The 21342-nt window shown below is 36.6% G+C and overlaps 1 protein-coding gene across 1 annotated transcript; it reads left to right on the forward strand.

Annotated features, from left to right (window-relative positions):
* Positions 1-3753: 3753 nt before the first annotated feature.
* On the forward strand, positions 3754-20934 carry LOC120067175 (transmembrane 50A-like protein). Its single transcript, XM_039018649.2, has 4 exons — positions 3754-4259; positions 4341-4428; positions 20012-20164; positions 20624-20934. Exons 1-4 carry the CDS (start codon positions 4127-4129, stop codon positions 20655-20657), a joined length of 408 nt encoding a protein of 135 aa, XP_038874577.1. The 5' UTR covers positions 3754-4126; the 3' UTR covers positions 20658-20934.
* The last annotated feature ends 408 nt before the right edge of the window (positions 20935-21342 follow it).

The following is a 21342-nucleotide window of genomic DNA, read 5'->3' on the forward strand; positions in this document are numbered from 1 at the left end:
AAAATAATTAATTTGCAAAATATAGCAAATCAATTACCATATGCATTTATAGATGCAACGAAAGTAACTAAGTCACATATACCACCTGCAAATGTTCCATAAAAAATTGATATCCCAATACAACAAGTTGTCACTAATGAATCTGGAACATGCCAGAAGCGTGGTAGACCAGTGGGTTCCAAAGATAAAAATTCATCGAAAATGAAAAATAATTAATAGTGAAAAATACTTGGTTGATGATGTAAATACCCATAAAGAAATCATCGACATGACTAGTGAGGAAGGTGAAATACCTAAAGATAATAATGAGATTTTAACAAACTATGTCATGATAGGAAAAAGATGGAATCGAACTGATGTAATTATCGACAACATTTTTGCGTATAATGTTGCTCTTGATATTATATTTGAAAATGTGGATCCTGAACCAACATCTGTTGAAGAATGTCGACATAGAAAATATTGGCTTCAGTCGAAAGAAGCAATAGAGGCAGAATTAAACTCACTTTCAAAATGTTAGGTTTTTGGATTTGTAGTCTAAACACCAAAATGCGTTAAACCTGTGGGATACAAATGGGTATTTGTGAGGAAAAGAAATGAAAATAATGAGGTCACAAGATATAAAGCAAGACTAGTTGTACAAAGTTTTTCGCAAAAACCTGGTATTGATTTTGGGGAGATGTATTATCCGGTGGTGGATGCAATTACATTAAGATATTTAATTTGTTTGACTGTGTATAAAAGTCTGGACATGTAACTTATGGATGTAGTCACAACATATTTATATGGATATTTTGATAACGATATTTATATAAGAATTCCAAAATAATTTAAGGTATCTGAAACATATACATCAAATTTCCGGTAATGGTATTCGATAAAGTTGCGTAGATCATTATATGGATTAAGACAATCCGGACGGATGTGACGCCTGAGTGGATATTTATTGAAAGAAAGATATCAAAATAATCTAATATGTCCGTATGTTTTTATAAAGAAATCACAATCATAATTTGTTATTATAGTTGTATATGTTGATGATTTTAATAATTGGAACTCCCGAAAAGCTTTCAAAGGCAATGAAATATTTTAAGAAAGAATTTGAGATGAAAAATATCAGGAAAAACAAAATTTTGCCTTGGTTTGCAAATTGAGCATTTAGCAAATGAAATATTTATTCACCAGTCAACTTATATAAGAAAAGTCTCGAAAAGATTTTATATGGACAAAGCACGTCCATTAAATATTCCAATGGAAGTTCGTTTATTGGATATAAAGAAAGATATATTTCGATCTTGAGGAGATAATGAAGAACTTCTTGGTCCTGAAGTACCTTATCTTAGTACAATTAGTGCACTTGTGTATCTTGCTGATAATATAAGATTAGATATTGTATTTTCAGTAAATTTATTAGCTAGATATAATACTTCTCCTACAAAAAGATATTGGAACAAAATTAAGCACATACTCCGTTGTCTCCGAGAAACAATCGATATGAGTTTGTTTTATTGAAATAAATCAAATTTTGATATAGTTTGTTATGCAGATTCTGAATATTTATCTGATCCACACAAAACTAAATCTCAAACAGGTTATATATCACATTTGGAGGAATTGCTATATCATGATGATTGGTGAAACATACTATGACGACCACTTCCTCAAATCATGCTGATTTTTTTTGTAATTCATGAGGCTAGTCGAATATGTGTATGGCTAAGTTCAATGACTTGGACATTCGTGAAACGTGTGACTTGTCTTCTAATAAAAACCTTCCAACTATATTATGTGAAAACAATACAACTTGCATGGCCCAACTAAAAGAATGATATATTAAAGGAGATAGAACAAAACATATTTCACCGAAGCTTTTCTACACTCATGATCTTGAAGAAAATAACGACATCACTGTACAACAAATTTATTTGAAGGATAACCTGACAGACTTATTTACAAATGCATTACTAATCGTAACTTTTGAAATATTGGTGCATGATATTAGAATAAGGTGACTTAGAGATCTTAAGTAATGTTTTCGTGAGGGGGAGTAAATATATTGTATTTTTTAGGAGTATATATTATGTGAAATATGTACCATTTTTCCTTCACTAGGGTTTTTCCCATTGGGTTTTCCTAGTAAGGTCTCAACGAGGCATATTTCATACATACATACATATATATATATGCCCATTTAAGGTGGAGTATTATGAATATTGTAATATAAAATAGATGCCCATTGCTCGTGTCTCAAAGGTCACGTGTCACCATTCATGTTGTCCACGTGTCAGGTGTTATTCATGTTTGGTGTCCATGTAAGTCCATATCCTACTTGTCACCTTGCCTATAAATAGTGATATTTGGTGGATCTTAAAAACACACCTACATTGGTGAGAATTCCACTTCCACCAATTTCCATATTATCCAATTCCATGATTTTGGTTATTTTATGTTTTAGTTATTTTATAATTTTAGTTTTTATTTATTTATTTATTATTATTATTATATAAAAATATTATTATACCATATTTTTCATATCCATATTCTCGTTGTGCTCCTCAATTTTCATAACAGACAGCGAATTTAAACTAATAAAAAATCTAACCACTAATTAAATACAAAAGAAAACATTTCACAAAATTCAAGATCACTCCAAACATAAGCTTCTTAATCCCATGCTTCCAAAATCAACTCTAAACACAGTTTTCAAACTCAAGTTACCTAAACCTCTCAACTTAACCTACGGACTTAATATTTCTAGGCTTAAGATTTAAAACTTGCACACCAAATGTCCCCTAAAGGTTCAACCCTTTAAAGGCTTCCAAAGAACCAGTCAAGCAAAATATTCTGCCCATGTCATAGACGATCAAACTCTTTCAAACCTTTGATCACCACTTTAGCTTCCAAAAACTTCATTCCCCCAATTATGGTGACCGAGACTATCTCTCATAATCCAGTCTAAGCCCCTTTAATAGAAATTATACAACTATGTTTGTACCTTTTTTTTACCCCTTTATCAATTCTGGACTTAAGACAACCAGAATAACGAGAAACAAAATTTTGTATATTTTTTTTTCCAGAAATAGTAATTTATTTTACCTTTTTTTTGTTTTAAATTTTCTTCTTTCTAATTTTAGACCTTTCCAACAAGCACAATAACGAAAACAAATCTTGTATACTTTTCATTATTAGTAATTTATTTTCTAATTCGTGCTCACATTTAATAGAAATTATACAAACCACTTCACAAAATTATATAGAATATGAAATATTTGGTTTTTCTTTGATCCAAACTTCATTTCTAGAATGTTCCAAAGATGATTTTTTTTTTGACAAAAGAGATTAAAGTTTTTCGAATAAAATAGAATTTAGAAATTGTTATTATAGTTATTTATTGATGAAACGTTGGATCACGTCAAAATGAACTTTTGAGAATCATAAATTTATTTTTTTAGAAGAAGAGATAATATTTTTATCTTCAAATTTAAAATTTTATCCATAATAATTATAGTTTGAATTTTGGTGAAACAAATTTATAACAACATTAAAACTTTTCCATAACAAATTAATAAATTGTGAAGGATTGAACAATAAACCACTAAGATACCCTGCAATACATGTAATTTTCATCAATTTTGATAAAACCCCCTTTTTTCTATGAAGTTCTCATTTGATAATTACTATATAGAAATCTTAAAATGTTTGTCTTAAATTTTATTTATAATAAATATCTAGCCTAAAATCTCACGCCACTCTGAAAAGACACGAAATTTAAAATTTTGTAAAGCCAGTTTTTTTAAAATAAAAATTTTTGGAAAATCTTTTATATATAGTCTTTTAAGTTTAATGGTTTATAAAACACAAAATTGTAAATATTAAAGATCTTTTAAATATACGTTTGAAATTTGAGGAAACTTGTAATTAATCCAAAAAAGAAAATTTCCAACATTTGGCAATGATATATTTCCCCGAATATGAGACACAGCTTCACGGGAAGGTAGATGGGAGTTTGAACGTTGGTGTGAGCCCGTGAGGTGTGCGATCATTCAGTTCACATCACACTAGCCTCTCTAAATCGACCCGTTTCGGACTACTTGCGTAAGGAGAAGGCAAAAGAAAGAACCCCCAAATGGATTTGGCGGAGCTGTGGTCAATTTTCGGGCCAGGCGTCGCCGGAGCTGTGTTCGGCGCCGGATGGTGGTTCTGGGTTGACGCCGTTGTCTGCAGTTCTGTTGCTGTCTCCTTTATCCACTACCTCCCAGGTTCTTTATTCTTTTGCGAGTCCACGCCATGTTTAATTTGCGCTTAGGGTTTTTGACGGTTCTCCGGTATTGGGGTTGCAGGTATTTTTGCTTCTTTTGCGGCTCTGATGTTCAATTGCGTTCGCAAAGAAGACATCGATTATTCTCCATACGAGGAGGGCGAATGGAGGTGAAGTTTATGATCTACTTAACTATCTCTCTTTCTCTCTCTTGTCGTTGCTTTCTGCATCTTCTATTGTTTAAATCTGTCACTATTCATGTCGCGGCCCTCTCTGCCTAAGCATTCGTTTCGATTGAAAGCAATGTCACAGAGTTCTTCTCGACAAGGTTATGTGGAATGTGATTTAGTACCTTGCTAGGATTATTCTCCCTGAATGTGTTAGAATCTTATGAACTCGTAGCTTGCATCTGGGTCTTAATTCTTAATTTTCAGTTTAGAACATGGAATACAGTTCGATTCAAACCTTGCGTGTTTGCAATGGAAGTTGGGTGCTAACTCTGGGGCTTGGTTGGGGCACTCATCAGGAACTTGAAATCAGTGCAACCAAACGATTGAATTCTTTGTTACTCGTCCATTACAAGTTTAGATAAGGTGAAAAATCAAACAGGCAGCACAAGGTTGGCCGTGTTTGATGTAAGATCAATTTGGAGATGCAATTTCTTCACTGAGACTTCTATACATTTTTTTTTGTCTTGCAAGCCCCATTTATACTGTACTGATTATCGATTGGACATCATATTAATCAATTCTTTTATACCCGTTTTCAACATCGCTCCAATTAAGAGGGCAGCGAAGAGAAGGAACTAAGGGATAAGAGTGAAGTTTTTAGGATGTGTAAGTACGTGTCTAGTGAGGGGAGCATTGAAAGAAGACAAATAGCATTCATGTGCTGAGATTATTAGAAATTAAAACACAGAACGCAACTTCTTGATAGAATGGTTCAAGTGATGGAAAACATTAGCAGAGGTCTGACAACCATTGAAAGTGGTGTGTTAGAGGTTGTGATGCTCAAGATTTAAGCTATACGAGTCATTATTCATCTTGCTTTTATATGCAACTAAAATTTTCATTAATTTGGAAAATATTTTTTTAGTATGCATCATTCCTCTCAATCATCATATTTTATAGGTTTGCTATCTCTGGATTAAGATGCATTCGGCGAGACAAGAGACCAAATGGGGTTGTATTAAAACAATCTAGGGACTGGGGAAGATGAAGCTTCACTCACTAAACTACAAAAGTAGATCCTCATTGGACTAGAATCATGAAAATGCTAGAATTATAATTTTTTTTTTGGCGGTTTGATCACTGCCAGGAGGCAGTAATAGTAGTATGCCGTATACTATATTAAAGTTATCTTGCAAAGCCGACTTATCAAATCCTTGGCATGTCTGTCTTCATATAAGGCAAAAAAGAGAATAACTGCACAGAATCTTTTCCTTGCCTATAAAAGCCATGCCCACAAATTTTTTTGCCAAACATAGGTCTTCTAGTCTAGGGAGATGAACTGATAACACAAATTCTAGCAAAAAATAAAAACGGTCGATACAGGCAAAGGAACAAGGAACATATGAGATTCCTCGGTCTTCTTGCTAAGACAATAAACTGAGGAGGACAAAGTCCAAAGTGGGAACTGTAATGTGTATGTGGTATTGAGATTGAAACTTCCGTAGAAGAGAGACCAAAGATGATTCACTTCCATAGGGATCATGAAATTCCTAATATAATTTGCAAAAGGGGCTTTAAAATTATCAGGCAATTTGGTAAGGTAAGATGCATTGAAGACCATTTCGCCAGACCTTGAGTAGTTGTGATATTTGTTTGAGAATAAAATTAGTAATGACTTGCAAGCTGAAATCTGGCTTCTTGGAACTCCATCAACACCCTCTTAAAAATGGAGCTCTTGAAGTGGTAATTGTAGAAATCAAATCCATATTGAGGGCCTATTGATTAATGGATGTGCTACCAAACTTGTCCGAGAATTAACCAATGAATGGTGAGATTAATTATGCTCATACCAATTGACAAATTAAGAAAATATCAAAACAGAGCAAGGTAATGACATTCAAATTATAGATTGGTCCATATGGTTTACCACCCATGAACGATTAGCTGCCATATCAAAGTGTTTTTTTTTAAAAAAAAAAAAAAATTAAGAAACATAACTTTCATTATCAAAGAGAAAGATACAAAAAGATGGAGGGATGAGGTATCCCCTAGAACAACTTACAAAAAAAGGAGCCCCATCGGTATAAATTTGGGTTAGGCTATAAATACAAAAGAATCTAGAAGTAGAGGACCAAGCAGAAGCAAAAAGAGTAACCAATTTCCAAAAAGGTTACTGTTAATTTTTTGATCACGAAAGATTATGAAGTTTTTTTTTAAACCACAACCTCCAAAGGAGGGCGAAGATCCCATTGGACCAAAGGATTTTCGCTTGAGTGTTCAATTGAGGACCTTCAACTAACTGGACATCCCTGCATTTTGGACAAGCTAAATAGTCTCCCCCAACAACTAGCAGCAAAGGGACAAGGAAAAAAGGTGCATCAAAGATTCCTCACCTTTTTACAAAGAACACGCCAATTAGAAGAGAGTGCATAATTTCGAAGGACTCTGGATTCTACAAAAGGTGTTTATCCTTTCAAAAGAAAAGACCCACAAGAAAACTTTAACTTTCTGATGTAGCCTAGGAGATAAAAGAAGAGAAATCTCCAATAATAAAATCAAAGTTTTTATTATGAATTGAAAGTTGCCAATACAAGAAGACAATCTCTTTATTTATAGAGAATTGGAAAGTAAACTAATCCTAATTCTAATTAATTAAAGAAACTAATCCTAATCTTAATTAGTCAAAGAAACTAATCCTAATCCTAATTAGTCAAAGAAACTAATCCTAATCCTAGTGAACCAAGGAATCTAATTCTAATTCTAATCAATCATGGAAACTAATCCCAATCCTAATCAATCAAGGATTTGACCATAATACCCTAACTTATCCTAATCCTACTACATCATTCTATCCCTCCAAAAAAAACTCATCATCGAGTTTTAAAACGAAAATGAAGATAAGCCACTCGAACGTACACATCTTTGAACACCAGACACCAATAACAACCATTTTTCACGAGCCACGCCAATATATCAAATATTTTATTTTTGAAAGAGAAAATTATTTCCATCCATACTATCATCAATGAATCCAAGAATTAAGTTGTTCAAAAACTCCTTTTTTGTTAAAATATATGCAGACTCCTCAAGGAATTGAGGAAAAAGATTTTCAATTTTCTTCGAATTAGGTTGCCCATGAGTATTATTTTCTTCCACACTTAAAGGATTCATATCCTCCTAGTATTTCCTTTGATATAACCTTGATCTTGGTTGTTCTTGAACAATTCTTGATAAATCTTGGACATTTTTTTGCATATAATAGGTGTTGTTGATTCTCTTGTTGTTTTTCTTGGTGGTCAAGGCTAATTTCTGTTCTTTTCTCTTACGGTAAAGGTAACTGTGGTTGGTTGTGTGGCTCAGTTAATTGATCTGACCAAATGGACACATTCTTTATAGTGGTTTCATCTTCTTCAACACCTTCTTCATTGATTTCATCGATTAATAGTTCTTCATCATCCGGTTCGAAGTGAGCAACCTCTGTGTTAGTCCCATCGTTTTTTTCTTCTTCCAATGCAATTTCCTCTTTGATCTTTCTACCTTTCTTATTCATCTCATCTTTAATTGATTTTTTCTTTTCTTCTACTTTGTTCATTTTTTGCACAATTTCACAACCCATTTGGATGAGTTCTTGTTCTTCTTGAGTGACTAAATATGATTCTTGATGGTTTCTTGAAAAATCTTGAAGATTATAATTATGCATTTCTTGAATTTTTTCCAAAACCCGAATTTCATTCTCTTTCAAAAGTCCTCTTGATAGACGTATTTATTTGAATATTTATGTTTTCTTGAAAATGTTTCGACCTCCAAATTTGTGTTGGAATGATTCATGGGTGTTCTTTGATGTTGGTGATAATAATTTCTTTCACACTCTGAATAATTTTCTGAATCATCTAACTCCTAATTCTTACGTTGATTTCTCGAGAAACCGGCTTGATTTGATTGTCGGGTTCTTTGTTGATAATGTCGTCTTGTTATTTCGTTCCAAACTGCAATTGAATCTTCATCGGAATCGCTAGAATCACTATAATTAAATTTCAAATGTGGAATGATAGGTTCTTTAAGAAAATTGAGCACGGGCAAAATTATTATGTTGGAATTCTTCTTCTGAATCACTTGAATCAGAATTTCAACATTGTTTTTGGGAGAAAATTTGACTTTCTTGCCTGTACCAACTGTTACATTTTTTCTTTGTTGTCTTCCTTGATTGGTAATAGTCCATTTTTGCAAAATCTTGAAAAAAAATCTCGGTATCTTCTTTTCTAAAATTTAGATGGTTCCCCCTATATAGATGTGGACTGTTCAACAACGAGCACAACTCACGAAGCTTCCTATTGTGATTGGTGTCGCCAAGAGTTTCCTGGTTTTCCACCGGCGGCAGTCAACGTTGGCCCAGACGGCTGCTCTGATACCAAATTGATGTAGCCTAGGAGCTAAAAGAAGAGAAATCTCCAATAACGAAATCAAAGTTTTTATTATGAATTGAAAATTATCAATACAAGAAGGCAATCTCTCTATTTTTAAAGAATTGGAAAGCAAACTAATCCTAATTCTAATTAATTAAAGAAACTAATCCTAATCCTAATTAGTCAAAGAAAGTAATCCTAATACTAATAAACCAAGGAAATTAATCCTAATTCTATAATCAATCATGGAAACTACTCTCAAGGATTTGACCATAATACCCTAACTTATCCTACTACGTCACTTTCTTAGGATGAAATTCCAAATACAATTAGGTTTTAGTTTTCCCAAAGCTTTTTGTTTCACATTGAACTATCATTTTCTAGCAACCACATAACATGCCCTCCCTGTTATTCAGTCTAAAGATCTAGAACTTGTTCAAAAGAGCAACCCAATCTTCAAATTCAACATCACTGGAATTGATTCTAAACTTTAAATCCCACGCATGAAGAGAATCAAACCAGCACTGACAAACCAAAGAACCATTGACAATCACAAGTTTAGTCTGAAAAGCCTAGGAAATTCCAAACAAAGGGGCGAGTCAACCCAACCATTTGTCCTTCCAGAACTCTCCACAAACTGCTCTAACTCTATACCATTCCTCTGAAGTGAGGATGTTTCTCATGATCCAGGGTCAAAGGCCTTTAAACAAATGAGATCCTTTCATAAAAGTTCACCAATAACTCTATTCCACTTGTATTTATAAGCATTCACTGACCTCCATATAGCATCATTCTCAATAAGAAATCTCTAACCTCATTTAGCTATAAGAGCACAATTTTTAGTGGCAAAGTCACTGATGCCCAACCCTCCATATTAGTTGTAAGGGAAATAGTCTCCCACCTAACAAGATTGACAACACTGAGCTCCTTGCTACCTTTCCAAAAGAAATTCCTAACCAACTTCTTCAACGTATCAAGCACACGAGTAGGGCAAGAGAAAATCAAGTAGTAGTATAAGGAGATGCTTGCAATAACCAACTAAGAAGCATGACCACTTTAGTTTGGCTAGCGTGTCCATATCCGATACTTTTCAGACACTTGGACACTTTGATGCTTGTTGGACACGTATTAGACACTTGTTAGTGCAATACATGTGTTAGACACTAGTTGTACAAATTCAAAATAGGACCATTTTGTAGACATGTGTCAAACACTTTGACAAAAATAATAAAATTTGAGAGCGAAATACATCAAACTAATTTCTTAAGCATAGAAATGAATGAACTTTGGTTTAAAAATGATATATATTTTAAAAAATGTATGTTTTAATAAACTTGTCCTTGTCGGTATCGTGTTTTATTCGTATCTTGTATTTGTATCTGTGCTTCTTAGATAACCGATTTAGCCAACGTAATGTTAGGTTTCTCCTCACTTGCACACAGTAAACCCAACAAGCAAACAATTTCAAGAGAACAGGGCAAACTACCTGTTGAAATGGTGTTTTAGCCCTAAGGGCGTTTTAGTCTTTTTCTCAATATCTACTGTCTAGGGTTTCTCTCTGTTTGGTTATTTATACCTGTCCTGTATTGAGTACTGTGTATCAGGAAAAATAAAAGAATAAAAATTCTCCTATTGTGGTTTTTCTCCCTGATCTAGGATTTTCACGTAAATCTGTGTTTCTTTTCTTGTCTTCTTTTCCAATATGGTATCAGAGCATGGCGACGAAGCCCTGGCCGTCATTGATGAGAACAAACCAGAGACTCCAACAGAAACCTCCATTGGAACAAAGGGATCCATGAACGCTGAAGTTGCTGCAACCATAAGAGAAGCCGTTGAGCATTATTTTCACGCCGCTATGCCTCAACTCCTAAAATCTATATCTGATCCAACCTCCAGCCAGACCCGACCTGATCCTCCAATTTATAACCAGTCGACTACCGTTGCAGACCCGACCATCGGAACTCTCAGACCAGATCGGCACACAGATCCAAGCTCATCTGGATTTTCTGCCTCAGATCCGAGTGACCCATCTGGAATTTGACAACCTTATGGATTTTCTACTTCAAACCCATCTGCCTCAGACTCGATCGGCGTCCATCTGCCTCAGACCAGATCCAACCTCCAACAAAACTCCTCAGACCCTATCGGCACCCACCAGATCTTGCCTTAGAACCCCCCGATGCATGGAAACCCTTCACCCTCGGGATATTTTGCTCAGGCCGACACCACCGCCTGTGACTGGCGGTATACAGGCGATCTCTAGCCTCCGTTTTCAAGTCAGCAGCTAGCCCTAGCGTATGTTCTAGATCGCTCGTGGATGACCTAAGTTACTTAGCCGGTCCAGCCGGCCCAGCTGAACCAACCGGTTCAACCGAATCCGATCTAGCCGAACTAGTATGGTTAGTCAATTCCCAGCCCTTCTTTTGGTCCGTCCTCGAGCCAAAATGAAGCTACTTTTCCAGGGATTTATGGGCAAAACCAACCTATGGCATATTCTAGTGGAACCGTTGGTTTTGAACAGCAGTTGGCCAACTTACAACAACAAATATCGGCCCTTAGATCCACGACAAATCCTACAACTGGTTTTCATCCACATTCAGACTTCTCTTTATGCTCAGAAACACCGGTAAATGCTTACTCTAACTTACCTGTTGCAAATATTATGTCTAGTTTTGTGGGGAACTCTGCAGGAATGTCTATTAGTGAGAAACTTAACGGTGAGAATTACTTTTCTTGGTCCCAATCGGTAAGAATGGTCCTTGAGGGACGTCACAAGTTTGGGTATCTAACTGGAGAAATACCAAAACCAAACCCCGGTGATCCCCAGGAACGTATATGGAAAGGAGAGGACTCTCTCTTTTGCTCAATTCTGATAAACAGCATGAAACCCCAAATCGGAAAGCCACTTCTGTACTCAGCCTCCGCTTGGGATATTTGGGAAGCTGTCCAGAAGCTCTATTCACAGAGGCAAAATGCCTCACGTCTTTATACCTTGAGGAAACATATTCATGAGTGCAAACAAGGGACTCTTGACGTAACGTCTTATTTCAATAGATTGTCCCTGTTATGGCAAGAAATGGACTTGTGCCGCGAGGTTGTGTGGAATTGTCCTGTTGACGGAGTTCAGTACTCAAAGATTGAGGAGGCAGATCGGGTGTATGATTTTCTAGCTGGCTTAAACTCTAAATTTGATGGTGTCCGAAGTCAGATTTTGGGACAGAGACCAATACTGTCTCTAATGGAAGTATGCTTAGAGGTCAGATTAGAAGAGGACATAACTAGAGCTATGAATGGCTCTAGCAACAACCACTTAGATTCTGCTGCGTTTGGAACCAAATCTTCGGGACCAGAGAGCGACAAACAAAACGGAAAATCCCCACCCATCTGTGAGCACTGTAAGAAACCATGGCACACCAAAGATCAATGCTGGAAGTTACACAGTCGCCCACCGAATGGCAAGCGACGGTCTGCGAATGATAAATCAAAAACCGGTCGGGCCTTTGTCAGTGAAACAGGGGATGGTACATCATCAGCCACCAACCAGGTAGAGTCCAGCATGGTTGGAACCAGCAATGTTGCTCAATCAGGTACTTCTCAGTCCTTTAGCTTCTTGGTCAAAGGGGATGAATCGTGGATCCTTGACTCAGGAGCAACAAACCACCTAACTGGATCATTTGATCAATTCCTCTCGTATGATCCAAGTGCGGGAAACGAGAGAATACGAATTGCAGATGGGTCCTTTGCTTCCGTTGCTGGGAAAGATCACTTATCTCCTATTCAAGGGTTGATTTTACAGAATGTCCTGCATGTGCCGAAGATATCTTATAATCTGCTATCTATCAGTAAAATAACCAGAGACCTGAATTGTAATGTCGTTTTCTCACCGGATAATGTTTTGTTTCTGGACCTGAGCTCGGGGAAGACGATTGGCACTGCCCGGCACAGTAGGGGCTTTACTTCCTCTCGGAGGATGCTTCATCTAGGAGTTTATCTAGCACTTGTTTACTCTCTTCCCTTACTATTTCTGAAACTGATTTCCTGTTATGGCATTTTCATCTTGGACATCCGAATTTTCATTATATGAAGTATTTATTTCCCCATTTATTTCGTAATGTTAATATTTCATCTTTATCTTGCGATGTTTGTATTCATGCAAAACAACCTCGGGTGTCTTTTACTTCCTAGCCTTATAAACCGTCCCAACCTTTCCACCTGATACATAGTGATGTGTGGGGCCCATCAAATATCACAACCGTGTCGGGTAAATGGTGGTTTGTCACCTTCATAGATGATCACACGCGTCTTACATGGGTGTTGCTTCTTACGGATAAATCTGAAGTGACTCCAGTCTTTCAGCAATTCTACACCACGGTCGAAACCCAGTTCAATACCAAAATTGCTATCCTTTGGAGTGGCAATGGCCGTGAGTTTGTTAATCAGTCCTTTCGTGAGTTTTTAAATTCTAAAGGTATCATCCACCAGAACTCCTATGCCTATACCCCACAACAAAATGGGGTGGCCGAACGGAAAAACCGTCACTTTATTGAGGTTGCTCGGGCTCTCATGATTCTTGCATCCATACCCTCGCACCTATGGGGCGATGCTGTACTCACTGCAACCCATCTCATTAATCGAATGCCTTCCCGTGTCCTCATGTTCCAAACTCCTTAGCCCATTTCAAAGAATTCTTCTCTTCTACCCGACTTTTCCCAGATTTTCCTCTTCGGGTGTTTGGATGTACGGTGTTTGTTCATAATCATAGTTCCCATAGTAAATTCGCTCCTAGGGCTCAAAAATGTGTCTTTGTTGGGTATCCGCTCCATCAACGGGGCTATAAATGTTATCAACCATCTTCTCGAAAGTACTTTGTCACCATGGATGCTACCTTTCAAGAAGACAAACCTTTTTTTTCTTGTTAGTCCTCTTCAGGGGGAGACTTCGAGTGAAGAGACTAACACGTCATCCACCTATTCCATTCCTGTAGACTTGTTTCTTGAACCAATTCCTGACACTAATCCTGGCCCTCCCATTCCGGACAATCCTGTCCTTCCTACAAAACAAGTTCCTTGGATAACCTACTATCGGAAGAATCTATGAAAGGAAATAGTTTCCCCTGTTGCTCCACGGGAAAGTGTTCAAGAGTCGGAACCAGAGACAACTCATGGTAACCATATTCTTGATAATAATAACTCTGTTGAAAGTAGTACAGTGAACACTGATGATGTAGCATCTCTTGACAAAATTAGGGAGGATGAGAACAATGAATTTCCTCCAGATGATGTTCAGGAGACTGAAAAAATGCAGCAGATGAATACAGAGGAAAAAGGTAACAAGACTAGTGAAATTGATGCCACCCTAGACTTACCAATTGCCCAGCGAAAGGGAACAAGGTCCTGCATCAAGTACTCTATGAAAAGCTTTTTATCTTACAGTAGCTTGTCAACAAGATTCAAGGCTTTTACCACTAGCTTGGACACTGTGACTATCCCGGGAAATGTGTACAAGGCTCTGGAAATTCCTGAATGGCGAGCTGCAGTAATGGAAAAAATGTGGGCACTCAAAACCAATAAAACATGGGATCTAGTTGTTCTTCCTAAAGGTCACAAAACCGTCGGGTGCAAATGGGTGTTCACAGTCAAGTACAAATCTGATGGGACTCTCGACAGATATAAGGCCAGATTAGTCGCGAAAGGGTTCACTCAAACATATGGGGTGGACTACTCAGAAACTTTCTCGCCAGTGGCAAAACTCAACACTATTCCGGTTCTTCTCTCTATTGCTGTAAACCTAGACTGGCCTCTATATTAGTTAGATGTAAAGAATGCGTTTCTAAATGGTGAGTTGGAAGAAGAGGTTTATATGACCCCTCCTCCAGGGTTTGAAGCACAGTTTGGGAGTCAGGTGTGCAAGCTAAAGAAGTCTTTGTATGGTCTGAAACAGTCCCCTAGAGTCTGGTTCGATAGATTTACTACCTTTGTCAAAACCCAGGGGTACATTCAAGGTCACTTAGATCACACCCTGTTCACTAAGAAGTCAGCATCAGGAAAAGTAGTTGTGTTAATCGTATACGTTGACGATATTATTCTGTCAGGGAATGATTTTGTAGAAATTGACAAGCTGAAATAGAAAATGGCAGAGGAGTTTGAAATTAAAGATCTTAGTTCCTTAAGGTACTTCCTAGGCATGGAGGTAGCAAGGTCAAAGGAAGGGATCTCAGTGTCTTAGAGAAAATATATGTTAGACCTTCTACAAGAGACTGGGATGACTGGATGTAAACCTGCAGATACTCCAGTTGAGGTCAACAAAAGTCTGGTAAACTTAGTAGACGACGTACCAGTGAACAAGGAGAGATATCAACGTCTTGTAGGGAAGCTGATATATCTCTCGCATACCAGACCTGATATTCCATATGCGGTGAGTTTGGTAAGCCAGTTTATGCAAGCCCCGTATGAGAGACACATGGAAGTTGTTAACCGGATTCTGAGATATCTAAAGTCAACACCTGGGAAGGGCTTGATGTTAAGGAAAAATGATAGAAGATGTATAGAAGCCTACACTGACTCGGACTGGGCCGGTTTTTCTACTGACTGGAAGTCAACCTCGGGGTATTGTACTTTAGTGTGGGGAAACCTCGTTACATGGAGGAGTAAGAAACAGGGTGTCATGGCTAGAAGTAGTGCCGAAGCTGAATACAGAGCTATGTGCTTAGGTATCTGTGAGGAAATTTGATTGAAGAAGGTATTAGTAGATCTTCATCAAGAGAGTCATGACCCGATGAGACTCTACTGTGACAACAAGGCTGCCATTAATATTGCCAATAACCCTGTTCAGCATGACAAAACCAAACATGTTGAGATTGACCGACATTTCATAAAAGAGAAACTTGACAATGGGAGTATTTGTGTTCCCTATGTTCCATCCAGTCAACAGATTACGGATGTTCTGACTAAGAGCTTACCTAGACAGATGTTTGACACTTGTATTAGCAAGTTGGGCCTCATTGATATTTATGCCCCAACTTAAGGGGAGTGTTGAAATGGTGTTTTAGCCCTAAGGGCGTTTTAGTCTTTTTCTCAGTATCTACTGTCTAGGGTTTTTCTTTGTTTGGTTATTTATACCTGTCCTGTATTGAGTACTGTGTATCACAAAAATTAAAAGAATAAAAATTCTCCTATCGTGGTTTTTCTCCCTGATCTAGGGTTTCTAAATAAATCTGTGTGTGTCTTTTCTTCACTTCTTTTCCAATACTACCCATAGCTTATATATTTACTTTCACATAAATATCCAAGGTAGTTGAAACAATTACAAGGGAAAGAAGATCGAGCTACAATATAAAAGATAACCATGAGCATAAGAAAAATCTCAGCACATTTGAGAGAGTTGAGCAGTTCTCTCCAAGAAAGCCTCAGCAGTTCTCTCCATATTCTTCACACCTGAGCATTTTTTTCACACCCTTCTCAGCCGTCCAAAAACTCTATCAAACCCCTCGCACGACCTCCTCCTCAGGCTCTTCCATCGATCCAACTTCCTTTCTTTTTTGTCAGTAACAGTTTGCCAAAGGGGGGTAAGCTTCTTAGGGCTTGTTTGGCTGAAGGTTTGTGGGGGGGCTGCTTGGGCATTAGAGGCTTTGTAACCACTGTTTGGTTGAAGAGTTTGTTTATTTACATGGGAAAATGTTTCATCACTTATACCCCTGAAACAAGCCTTTTCTTTAGGTGTCTGTAGGAATTCTAAAGAGTCTGCTGCGAATTTTCATTTTGTTGGGGATTTTTATGGGTTGTATTTGAAAGAATATATGATACTATTGATTTATGGATTTGATTTTTTTCCCTACGATTTGATTTTTATTTTTATTTGTATTTGTATTTTTGGGAGATGTTGGTCAGTTAAAAACAAATTTAAAAATCTTCTGATATTATCATGGTTTTGATTTATTTTTATGTTGGGAGATTTGAGTCCATTGAGAATAAATTTGGAAGAAAATCTCATGATACTTGATTTTCCTTTGGTTTTGGGAGATTTGGGTCGGTCTAGAAAGGATTCTAGATGGGTAATTTGATTTTAAAAAGAAAACATGGATTGTATATACTTCAAAAATCCTTTCCTATTTGGCTCACCAAAATTCCCAAATTCTGAAACCCTTCCTATTTTTGTTTGTCACTGCATCGACTAAAATCACGGCATGATAGGCGTATATTCTTTTACTAAGGAAAAATGGAAAGTTGGCCAAATGTGGGTTTTGATTTATCATGGAAAAGGGAAGTCGGCAAACCAACTTGGGTCCATCCATATCTTCAATGTATGACATGACCAAATTGATATTAACAGAATAGCTGAGAGAGACATAGAATGGCAAATTGATTGACGGGGGTTGTGGAGTTAAAAGGGAAAGGCCAAGTCCATAGTGCTGTTTGGTTTTATGGTTTCAACCCAAATTGTAGACATGACAGACGACGACGACATAGATTTCATGGAAGTTAGTTTTGAGAGTTTGATAGTAATTAACTTGGAAATAAAAAATAATAGTAAGCAAGAATTGGAGAGTGAGTGGGTAAATTAAATTAGAATATAATTGCTTAAAACTGTTTTAATAATTTGATTTAATAAACACAAATTATTTAAAACTACTTATTGAAGTTAAAGTTTGATTAATTTTATAATTTATAATTTCATAAAAACCTTAAATACATTTATTTTTTTATTTTCAGGCAATTTATTTTAGACATTCTTAATTCCCATTCCCATGCATAACCAAACATAGTTATCTTTGATTCTTTGGCAATCTATTCTTAAGTATTATTAATTTCTAGATATCTATTAAATCTTAAACCAAATATGCCCACTTACCAAGGGGCATCACTAAGTACCAACAACACAACCCCACTCCTCTGCCATTGATGAAACCTCATTACTACATATATTTAAACCTACCAACAGAGGTTTTGAGAGATTAATTTTTAAGCCTGACAACACCTAAAACGAATAATCCTGTTTTTCATATTCTCAAGCATAGGGAAATCATGGTCAGAGAAAAGTATAAAGTGTCATCAATGTGACATACGAACCCCTCCACCTCTGAGAGACAAACCCTTCAAAAAGTATTCCGTCACACCCTCATCAATCAGTGTACTAAGAACATCAGCAACAAAACAAAAGGAGCAATTGAATCACTTTGCCTTAGTCCTCTAGAAGCTTTGATTTTGCCCCGTAGTCTACCATTAATTAAAATAGAGAAAGATGTATTGGTGATGCAAGCCTTGATTCGACCAAAACACCAAGCTCGAAACCCTTTACGGTGAAGCACCTCAAGGAGAAATTTCCAGTCCATGCCATAGGCCTTCTCAAAATCGAGCTTGAGCACCCACCCTTCCTTGCTAACAAACAAAGTCATCGATGAGATCATTAGCAATCAAAATTGGGTCAAGAATTTGCCTACCCAAGATAAAAGCTGATTGGTTGCAGTTGATAGTTTGATGAAGCATTTTTTAAAGTCTCTTAGCAAGCATTTTTTTAACAATAAGCTTATGCAGAAGAGTGATCAAATTGATAGATCTGAAGTCAATTACTCTTTAGAGACACGAGCTTTCTTAAGAACAAGACGAATATAGTTTTTGTTGGTGCAACATTTCAAAATAAAAACAAGTCAAATCACTTGGTCAATTACTTTAGAGACACGAGCTTTCCTAAGAACAAAGACAAATATAGGTTTTGTTGGTGCAACATTTCACAATGCTACTTTTGAAAAAGTCATGGAACACTTTAAGAATATCACCTTAAACGATGTTCCAAACCTTTTTCAGAAATTCTCCAGTATAACCATCTTGATGAGGAGCTCTATTGGAGCTTAAGTCATTAAGAACTCCTTTGTTCTCTTTCTCAGAAAATGGTTCTTCCAACATTGCCTTACTAGGAGTATCAATGGGTTGCCACTCAATGTTGGGGGAATAACAGGTTGCCACTAGTCTGTGCATAAATTCGTAAAGAAAAACAAACTCGTTTACAATCTAATTCTCATTCAAAATACTTTCTCCTAAATCCTTTTGGATTTCTCTTACAAGGCTCTTCTTTCTTCTAGCTTTAGCATAATTATGGAAGAACTTTAAGAGTAGCTCCTTCTCTGGTGTGATCAGCACTAATGTATCGGATCTCATCAGAACTCTGCAATTAAGTGTGCTTAGGCGAGAGTAGTACTAAGTCGGTGACCACTTCCAAAAAAATGAGTAGCTTTTTCTCTAACCTCATGGTCAGAGAGCCCACTTTTTTTGCTCAGCAGCATCCAAAGAACTAATGGAGTGTATGGGGCAAGAACTCCAAGGAGTTGTGAACTTTTGGATCCGTAGTGTAAGGAGTTAATAAGGCATAAAATTGATTCTTTTTAGTCGTGGGGTCACAAACTTCTTGGCCAATCAAGTAGTAGAATTCACACCTCCACACTCCCCCGACTCATTGGGCCAAACACCCCCTATGGGCTTCGAGAATTTCCACTTTTGGGATGCCAATAATGCCAAATTTCTTCTTATTCCAGCTTTTCACCAATGGTTTTATCCTCTTCAACTTCTGCAGAAACACAACCTGACCAGCCTTGAAGATTTAATTTCTTCCATTCACAATCAAAGAATTTCATGAAGCTTTTATCACTCAACCACATTTTCAAAACGAAGTGGCATTGGTCCCCAAGAAAATTTGTTCATCACCATAGCGATGGGAAAGTGATCAGAAGTGATTTTAATATTCTATAACTATCGAAGCTCTGGATGAGGGAACTTCTCCAACCAGTCTCAAGCCCCTTCAATTGTTGTACTTCACTTAGTTTTAAAACGAGTAGACAGAGTTTCCTGCTGTGCTGACAGGGCAGTAGTAGATGTTCTGGATATCTGCTTATTGAAGGTGTGAGTTGTAGTTCATTTTTCTGATTTTTACTTGTTTGATATGCCCCTCAGTTTCGTACTAGACTGCAATTTTGGTTCATGTTGGGACATGATGAATTGATATGCTAGTTATTTGGTAATTTCTACTTGGAATATCATGAAAATAACCCTCTGAAAATATCAAGTTGTGGACCTAATAAGCAAATGGAAAATATATGAATCCTCGGATAACATTGAGAATTTGATGTTTGTGTCAATGTGGTGCTAGTGGATTGCTGTAATTAACAGTACTATCATTTTCCTTGACAACAGGTTAAAGCTTTGGCTCTTCTTCGCTTATGTGGTATCATTCGTTTCATTAGCAGCATCAGTGGGACTCTTGATACAAGATTCAGTAGTAAAAACTGGGCCATCAGTGTGGACCGGAGTTGCAGGAGTGTTGCAGTGTGTGTTTGTGTTGGTTAGGTAAATGGTCCTTCCTCGTTTTTTATTATCTTTAATTCTTATTTTTCCTATTTGTCTTTTATTGGATTTGTGCCGTCAAACATGTAGCTACTTTTTATTAGTGTTCTATCATCTACTTAAATCATTCCCTAAACGAAGTTTGCTTATAAAAATTGGTTTCTTTCTTTTATTTATTTATTTTTATTTTTTCCCTCAATGGAAATGGTTGTTTTGATTATTAAAGAAAAAAACACATAGTTTGCTTAAGCGGGGATGTTTTCTGTTTAGCAATCTGATGCTGAATCAATAGATGCCCTGAATTTGTTATTTGTTTCATTATTCCTGGAAAAAAGGGAAATCATTTGGGGGGTTTCATCACTAGCACATGAATGTCCAGGATTGCGTTTTTTTTTAGTTTCTTATAATGTTAAGTTTGACTTCTGCCCATTTTCTGTTTTTCTGAAATACTGTTTGTTGCAGTGGGTTGATTTACTGGACTTCTCACTCGGAGTAAGTTGGAAAGAATTATGCACCAAGACCTCAGAAGCTGAAGAGTTACCAACTGCATGGAGCTTCAGTGCACTGCAATGTCGAGTCGTTTGTGTCTATTGACCTGAACCCAAAAGCCTTTTTACTTCTTGTAAATGTCATGTTAATCTTAAGCTGAAACTGTGTCTATATGTCTTTATGAAATTCAATATAAGTGAGCCAGATAATTAATGTTTCAGCCATTTCAGCTTTGTGTTCATATCATCTATTTCCTTAGAAATCATATGACGATTTTCATATCATCCATTTCCTACAAAGTTTTTAGTTTTTGTTCCTTTATTCCTTCAAAATAAAAATGTTATAGCTGCAAGAGAAAAAATAAAATACAACTATGGTCATATAGAACCCATTCACTGGAAATTTAATTATTGTCATTCGAAAACAAAAGTTACCAATCCACTTACAATGCTCTTTTCATTTGGTTTTGTAAATAGATTAACCAGGGTTTTATTTTAATTGTTTTGACCGACATCAAGTAAACCTTTTGAGTTAATAGGAACTTGAGGCAGTCGAGCAATAATTTTGAAGAGTTTAGAGGATTACTTGAGCAGTAAGTGGAACAGTTTGGATTGGTCGCGTTTACATAGGATGAACAATGGTGTAATTTGGGTTTATTTTAATTGGACCATAAATCGAAATGGGTTTTGGTT

This window comes from Benincasa hispida, chromosome 12 (genome assembly GCF_027475165.1).
Source record: "Benincasa hispida cultivar pf3 chromosome 12, pf3_genome.v1.1, whole genome shotgun sequence".
In the NCBI taxonomy this organism is placed as follows: Eukaryota; Viridiplantae; Streptophyta; class Magnoliopsida; order Cucurbitales; family Cucurbitaceae; genus Benincasa; species Benincasa hispida.